At 47.1% G+C, this 8,429-nt stretch overlaps 1 protein-coding gene across 1 annotated transcript; it reads right to left on the bottom strand.

Annotated features, from left to right (window-relative positions):
• Window positions 1-622: 622 nt before the first annotated feature.
• Window positions 623-8,091, bottom strand: CD59 (CD59 molecule (CD59 blood group)). The gene is made up of 3 exons (XM_084827972.1): window positions 8,011-8,091; window positions 4,945-5,040; window positions 623-970 (listed from the first exon to the last, which is right to left on the bottom strand). Exons 1-3 carry the CDS (start codon window positions 8,072-8,074, stop codon window positions 774-776), a joined length of 357 nt encoding a protein of 118 aa, XP_084684098.1. The 5' UTR covers window positions 8,075-8,091; the 3' UTR covers window positions 623-773.
• Between the last annotated feature and the right edge of the window lie 338 nt (window positions 8,092-8,429).

Here is an 8,429-nt window from a genome sequence, read left to right as displayed (position 1 = left end):
TCCCACACTGGAGGCGTTCAAGACAAGGCTGGAGAGCCATCTGTCAGGGATGCTCTGACTTGGATTCCTGCATTGAGCAGGGGGTTGGACTCGATGGCCTTGTAGGCCCCTTCCAACCCTACTATTCTATGGTGTTTCTAGATGGGCTTTTTTGCCCATCGAGCTGGGGTGTGTCAGAGGGGGAGGGAAAGAGGCTGGAGAGGTCTCAGGCTAGCTCGTATTCCAGCCTTTCCAGTCCCCTCCCCTCGGAAAGGTCATTTTTCCAACCTCGAAGAGGCAGCCAGTGTGGTTCTCTCCGTGCCAGCAGGGAGGAGGCGGGGATTCCCATCTGAGGTCAGGGCACTGTCTTTGACCTTGGATCCAGGAATCTAAAGTATCCTATCCCCCCCCCCCCCGGGTCACTGTCTAGGGGTGAAAGGATTTCTTTCTCAATCAGGTCAAGATGAAAAAAAAGTCCGTAATTTCAAGAGATTCAAGAATCCACCCCCACCCCACCCCCCAAGCTAGAGGTATTTCATGAGCTTCCATTACCCAACTCTGTAAAGGTTAACCACACAGATTAGATATACACTTGCAAGTAGAATGCCGTATTGCAAAGAAAGACACAAGCAATGCAGCAAATATATCATAGTAAAAAGTTTAATACTACACATTGGTTTTCTATGACTTATTCATTCTCCCCTGTCCAAGTGCGGTGCTTTCTCCAGAGGCTGTTTGTCAACAGGTATCAAGTAAATTTGAAACAAAAACATAGCTCGTCTTTCTGCTTCAGATTAAAAACAAAGCACCTGGATTATTGTAAGCAAAGAAGCTATGCCAAGGACTATCTTGCTGCTTGTTGTAATTGGGCTGCCGTTACACAAGTCTCTTGTGCAACATCTAAATGTAAAGCTTGGCAAACCGAAAGTCTTCGCAATGTAGTCCCAATTGCATCTGGTATTTTCCCAGCAATCAGAGATATTTCTTCCACCTTAAAGAAAGAAAAGCCAAGATTACTTCACATACAATTTACTTTCCTGTTAAGAGCCTGAAAATCGGTGGGGAGGAGCAGGGAAAGGGAAGAGAAGGGGAGGTAAAAAAGAGGCCTAAAAGTGACTGCAACAACTCCATATTGCCCCTACAGAATTAGCATTGTCAGCCAATTAAAGATCCGTTTCCCCTGCAAATGTCTGTCTGTCTGTCTATCACCTTTCTGTTAAGAATGTGTAAAGCAGCCAGCTTAGAAAAGAAGAGTAAAAAAAACACAACTAGCTGAAGTAGAGAAATAGCAAATATAGACAGCAGATTAAAGATACAAAAATACATTTGCCCCAAGATTTAAACTGCACATTTGAGGCATGATTATTCCCCTGTTCCAGTCACACACCAGAGAATGTCACACCGCCATGAAGCTCACCGGGTAACTTTGGGCCAGTCACTGACTCTCAGTCTAGACTACCTCACAGGGTTCTTGTTAGGATGAAATGGAGAAGAGATTTATGTACGCTGCTATGTGCTACTTGGAAGAAAGGCGGGATATAAATTTTACAAGATACATAAATAAGGTGTTTATGAAACCTCAAACACAACCTTACGAAGTCCTGTAAACTTCCAGGCTGTACAGTGTGTTAAAGCAGGGGTCCCCAACATGGTGCCTGCAGGTACCTCCAATGGAACCCACAAATGGGTAGGGATGTACAAAAGTTCCGCCACGGATCTTGGGGAGGCCGAATACCAGCGCATTCAGCCCCCCGAAATCAGTGGCAGAACGGCCTGCCCCCCGCCCCGCCGGGATGGGACTTACCTGGGGTGGATCTTCCTGGCGGTGGCAGCTCCTCGGCGGCGGCGGCGGCCGGTCTTCCGACTGGCTGCCGTTGCCATTTCCAAGTTTAAAAACAAACAAATGTGATAGGCTACATAAAGATTTACATAGCCTATCATGGTGTTTTTTAAAATTTAGCCGTGATAGGCTATGTAAATGTTTACGTAGCCTATCATGGCTGACTAAAAAAAACCACGCGTACGCAAATTTGCATTCCTTATTTTGGCACGTCTTAGTCTACATAAGCATTCACGTAGACTACGGCGAAAATAAGGGGAGCGCAAATAGCGTAGACGCTACGCTATTTGCGTTCCCCTTATTTTCGCCGTAGTCTACATAAATGTTTACGTAGACTAAGACGTACCAAAATAAGGAACGCAAATGGCGGTGCCCATGGGCGCCGCCATTTGCGTACGCGCTTTTTTTGTTTGTTTGTTTATTCAGCCGTGATAGGCTACGTAAACATTTATGTAGCCTATCACGGCTGACTGCAGGGACGCAAACAGCAGTGGCTACAGATGCCGCCATTTGCGTCCCTGCTAGCCAGCCGGCGGCTCCGCAGAATCCCTGCGGAGCACAGCCGGCCGGCCAGGATTCTGGGGGGGGGGGCAGGGACGGAGCGCCTCCCCCCCCAGCCAGAATTTCGGGGGGAGGGACAGAGCGCCTCCCCCCCCAGCATCAGCAGAATCCGCGAACAGGTAAGTGACTTTTGTACATCCCTACAAATGGGTCCCCAACATGGTGCCTGCTGGCACCTGAAAATTTCATATAATATATATTCATTCATTCCACTTTTTTAATATACACACATGGTTTTGTTTGAAATGCATATAACTTTCTGGCAATTATACACGGGCTACAACAAAAATGGACCAAATATCCAAATAAGTATCCATTTGAAGGTGAAATCTATATGCCACCCTTTCAAATACTGAAAGTGTTTTAAGGTCCTCAATCCACTGCATTATAGGAGGTGAGTATTGAGCCCTCCAGTGTTGTAATATTTATTGCATTTATATCCCGCCTTTTTTCCTCTTGCAAGGAACCCAAGCCGGCTTACATTATCCTCTTCCCCCTCTCCATTTTATCCTCACAACAACAACCCTGTGAGGTAGGTTGGGCTGAGATTCTGTGACTGGCCCAAAGTCACACATTGCTGAGTGGGGACTAGAACCTGGATTTCCTGGCTCCCAGTCCAACACTCTCACCACTACACTACGTAGTCTTGTAGCTGTCAAAGGGGTGCAAGGAATCCATTTACACTGACCATTTGTTAATTTCCATGAAGCAGATAAATAAATTAAAAGAGCATGTACATCAGTGAATATTAAAGACTGTTCCAGTACAAAATTTTTCTGGGTAAAAAGAAGCAGCTACTGGACATTGCCAAAACATATGCTTAAAAGACGTATTAGCTATATGAGCAATTAGCTGAATTAGACAATGCCTTATTAAAGAGATGTTGCAGCGTCCAACAGATACGAAGCAAAAGTTTTTTGCTGAATAAGACGCAGCCTAAGACCCACAGAAGCGAAAGGTAGACACCAAAGTGGTGATCCATTGATTAGGCATTTTGGGTTGCTGCCCACAGCAGTTTCTCAAATTCCCAAATGCGCCCATGGGTCCAAAAGGTTTGGAGACGCCCGAGTTAAGGTGTCACTTCCAAAGGAATGAAACTTGGGGGGGGGGGCAATTGGGCTGCTCAAACCCCCAGCAAAGGGGAGGTCAGACCTTTATTGGTTTGGGGGCAGATCCACCTAGACTAATCTGATGGGCCAGATAATATCAGGGGGTGAGGCCTGCTCATGAAGCCCCTTCCCAAAATCACTGGCCTCTACCCTGGAAGCCCCATCCCTCCCCTATTTCATCTGCTCCTGCCCCAGAAGCCCCACACCCTCTCTGACATCATCTGGTCTTGCACCCACCCATTCTGCTTTTCTCTATGTAGAAAGAGGTATGGAGGTCCATGCTTCTCTCTGCAAAGGACTCAGCTAGTAATTCGAGGACTGGCTCTTCCACATGCCAGCCCAGTTGTCAACTTTGCCCCATTTGAGATGGTGAGCAGTGCGTGAAGCTGAATCTAATCAGAGATAACAGTGGGGATCCCTCTCCTCGCTAGCCTCCAAGGGATGGGGAGTGAAAGGGAGTGCCTCTGTGGGCCTGATGGGTAATCTGTGGGTCAGAGGTTCCCCATTCCTGCTCTAGCACCTTACAGCAAGTATTGGGGGCATATGCACACACTCTGGGGTTAAATGCCCCTCCGTATACTATATAGGGTAAGGAAGGAGCCCCTTTTCTCACTCCCAAGGACATGTTAATTCTGGGGGAAGAGTCAAAAGCAAGACAGTTATATCTGCTTAATACAAAATTTAACATCTGAAACCTCTTGACAAACCATCCCTAAAATAATTCATAGAGAAGAGGCCTTTGTCTGTAAAATAAGTAGACCTCAACTTGGGCAAGGACACATGCATAAGCCCCACACCCCAACTTCCCTGTCTCTTCTGGCTCATGTTGAGATCCACTGAACAGAGTTCTGTAAACACACCCAACAGAACACACTGGCAAAACTCTGTTCAGATCTCAACATCAGCTGGGCGTGCCACATCAATTCCCAACTGGTCTACACCATAGGCCTTCAATGACACATTTAGCTGTATGTCACCTGTCACTGTGTCAAAACATTTAGGGAAATGTATAAGAGCAAATATAGAAGCTTTGGTTATTGGGTGGCATAGAAATACAATAACTGAATAAATACATAAAATATAATTGGCCACCAATTTGGATGGCTTTAAAAGGGGACTGGAAAAGTTCCTGGAGGAAAGACTATCAATGACTAACTCCGATTGCTATATGCTACCTCCAGTATCAGAGGCAGTATGCCTTTGTACGGCAGTTGCTGGAGAAGATGGTCAGGAGGGTGCTGTTGAACTCACGCCCTGTTTGTAGGTTTCCCATGGGTCACTGTGTGAACAGAATGTTGGACTAGATGGACCCTTGCTCTGATCCAGCATGGCTCCTCTTCTATTCTTATAAAAGCTGAGCCTAGTGCAACTACCTTCATTTCTGAAGTTAAACAAATAAGTTTTTGTTATACTTATTAAAAGTAAAGTGTAAGTGATATAAGGTAGCATACTTACCAAGATAAATCACCATACAACTATCTGAATCTGCTGGGCACGTCACATTCTTCGAACATGGACTGAAGTCACAGTGAAAACATTTCAGGGAGCTTCCTAAATGAAATAAAAAAAGCAGGTTGTCAAAATGCAGGCTGCCCTCATGAAACTGATTTCCTGGTAGAAAGCTTGCCATCCAATGTTGGTCTAGCAATAATGAAAAAGGAATGTATCCTGTATTAGCTTAAGAAGACTATCAGGACCTATTATGTAGGCCTGATGCAGCTATGCGATTCAGGTGAACTACAGAATCAAGGGCTGGATCTACACTTACCGCCTTTTTTGGCTTCCAATGAGGTTTCACCGCCCGCCTTTCACACTATGCAGTAGGGGTGTACGAAACCCCGCTTACCTGGCTCTGCAGGTGGGGGAAGGCGCTCCGTCCCTCCACCCGGAATCCTCACTGGGGGGGGGAGGCGCTCCGTGCCTCCCCCTGGAATCCTGGCCGGCCGGCTCCGGCTGCCCACTGGGCAGCCCTGCAGGGACACAAATGGCAGCTGTCGTAGCCACCGTCATTTGCATCCCTGTAGTGAGCTGTGATAGGCCACGTAAATATTTACGTGGCCTATCACGGCAGGGGGGAAACCCCAGCATACGCAAATGGTGGTAGCCTTTACTTACGTAGCCTATCACAGCAGGGGGGAGGGGAAAACAGCGTACGCAAATGGCGGTAGCCTCCGCCATTTGCGCACGCTGGGTTCCCCCCCCCCACCGTGATAGGCTACGTAAGTATTTACGTAGCCTATCATGGCTGAAGGAGGAAACGAATGGCGGACGCAGGATGGCCGCCATTCGCACAGCAGCGCGGACAGGAGCACGTAAGTGCTCCGTTTTGCGCGCTTTTCGTGGGGTGGGGGCAGCGGGGACTTTGTCCCATGATGGTTTTCGGGGGGCCGAATGCACTGGCATTCGGCCTCACCGAGATCCATCACGGAATTCTCTGACATCCCTACCGCCTCGAATTGGCCGCCTCGAATTGGACCCGGAATTTCCCACTTCTCTGCTCCCACTTTCAATACCCTAATATCCCGGTATTTCCCCTTAATGTGCTCTGATTTTCTGCCTTCGCTAATGTATCCAGTCCTAGTCCCCTCCCCCGCCTGTCCATATATGGCAGTGTTTGTTATTTCTCTCCTGTCCAATCACAGCTCTCAATGGCCCCATGGCTTCTTCCGGCTACTGATCGCATAGCTTCCTCAGCAACCCCCGTTTCCTCAGCAACAAGCAAAGGGCTGGATGTGCGTGCGCTTGTCTGATCTTGGAAGCTAAGCGGGCTCAGTCCCAGTCAATAGTTGAATGGGTGACCGCCTGGGAATCAGGCTTCCTGCACTGAGCGGGGGGTTATTCTACTTCAAATGAGATTAAGTTTTACCCCCTGCTGATTTTTTTTAAAAATTAAGGTGTTATCCTCACAGAATCGGGGCATCTCCGGGATGTTTTTTTTTTTCTCATTCAGGCATGATCTTCGAAGGTGTGAGGCTTCACAACTTCAAAGCTTCGAAGATCATGCCTGAATTAGAAAAAAAAAACATCCCAGAGAAGCCCCGATTCTGCGAGGATAATGTCTTAATTAAAAAAAACACATCCAGAGCAGGGGATAGGAGGGGGTAAAACTTAATCTCATTTGAAGGGATGGAATAACCCCCTGCTCAGTGCAGGAGGCCTGATTCCCAGGCGGTCACCCATCCGACTACTGACTGGGGCCAACCCTGCTTAGCATCTGAGATCAGACAAGCATGTGCAGGAAAACAGCACAGTGCTCAAGTGTGAACCGAGCTCATGCATTCGATGAAGCACTGCAATGGGGAAAATGGGTGAGTATGAATAATCACGTTTTAATGCGAGAGCGTTTAACCTGACGGGACACCAAATTCATTGCGATGGTGGTCGCAATGTAGATCGGCCCAAGGTCTGGGCTGGATGAAGAAGCAGGGGGTGGGGGACAATTCCTCTGTAAATGCTGCTGAGCCAGTGAGATGTTCTAGCCTAATCTGAGAACTTAGGCCCAGCAGCCAGGCTTACGAAAGACCGCCTTGTCTACTGAGTTCCCGTCTGCTGCACAACAGGGAGGAAGCATGGTTTTATACAAGGAGATCTCAAGGTCATAATGAGCTGGACTCATCAGGTCATGAGACCATGACTGTAGAAGGCTCCGTTGCCTTCTTCCACATTGCCAGCATGTTAGCGTATCTCCCAATATCACAGCCAAATTAAAAAGTTGCAGATAGTGCAACGACTCATCCATGTGGTAAAGTAGCACAGTAGGAGGCACTTTTTTGTGGCTTTGTTCCTTACTATATATTTGAAGGCCCAGCACCACATGGTCCACCCACACTGGTAGTCAGCATGGTTGCTGTGGCAAGGCAGCTCACACTGATACAGTAATGTATGAAGGCCCCTATGAAAGCATTTTAATGAACTGATGAAATACCTAGGATTAAAAATTTACTGCAGCCCTGAACTTAATTTGGAGCCCAGAAGGGAGGTCCAAATTGCAAAGCAGCTACTTACAGCAATGGTGATAGGAAGAAATAATTGGCACACCCAATGGGGGCGTACAAAGGACTACTCTCCTTACTGCTACCATGGCATTGCTCCCGGTTCAGCAACAGAAGCTTGATAAACACAATACACTTGAAAGCCCAGGAAAAAACCAATTCTTTTAATTTTCTGTTCAAAACAGAATGGCTGATTGTGAAACAGGAGACCTAGGGTTGGATACAATAGGGCCCCATCCACAAGCGCCCCAGGCAGGTCACACCCCTTGCAGAAACAAGCATTTCCACTCATTTCCGTGCTTAAGAAGCGCTACATCGTGGCCACATCTCCAGTTACTAGGTCATAGCTCCCCAGACTCTAAGTTTACCACTTTTGACCACTGTTTCAAATATATCACCAGCCACTATGCAACCCTGTAGATCATTCCTAATCAGCTTCAGGAATATGAGCCACCACCTCCTCCACGTTCCTCTGCTCAGTCCCTTGCTCTAGTTTTGTAATATTTTACTGGAGCACTCCAATACTTACCAGAATGGCTGAACAAAGCCAGAATGAAGATACTGATCAAAGCAGTGATCAAGAGACACTTCATCTTCTTAATTTTTCCTCCTTAACCTAAGCAAGAAGACATTTTGATTGGTATTCTGAGATAAGCAGACTGATCTGTACAAGCACCAAATGGGTCCTGAGCAAAGGTCTTTGCATCTCAAGAGTCAGTTTTTAATCCTTATAGCTAGGAAGAGGGGCTTTGGGCGCAATCATATGCAAGTTTAGACAGAAAAATGTCCTACAACTTCCAGCATTCCTCAGCCAGCCATGGTAGCTGGGTAATGCTGGGGGTTGTAGGACATTTTTCTGTCTAAACCTGCATAGGATTGTGCCCTTAATTTCATTTCTTACATTTCTATACCACCCCATAGCTGAAGCTCTCTTGATAGCTCACAAAG

This window comes from Heloderma suspectum, chromosome 1 (assembly GCF_057233095.1).
Source record: "Heloderma suspectum isolate Gila_16-S chromosome 1, 16-S_ref, whole genome shotgun sequence".
NCBI classification, from domain to species: domain Eukaryota; kingdom Metazoa; phylum Chordata; class Lepidosauria; order Squamata; family Helodermatidae; genus Heloderma; species Heloderma suspectum.
The sequence above is the reverse complement of the archived record's forward strand: the minus strand, read 5'-3'. Positions and strand labels throughout refer to the sequence as shown.

Bases quoted from the DNA above. Each gene is read 5' to 3' on its own strand.
- CD59 (XM_084827972.1), bottom strand. From the start codon at position 8,074: ATGAAGTGTCTCTTGATCACTGCTTTGATCAGTATCTTCATTCTGGCT. The intron at 5,041-8,010 runs GTAAGTATTGGA...TATTTCATTTAG, and splicing joins GGCTTTGTTCAGCCATTCTG to GAAGCTCCCTGAAATGTTTT. The intron at 971-4,944 runs GTAAGTATGCTA...TCTTTCTTTAAG, and splicing joins TTGTATGGTGATTTATCTTG to GTGGAAGAAATATCTCTGAT.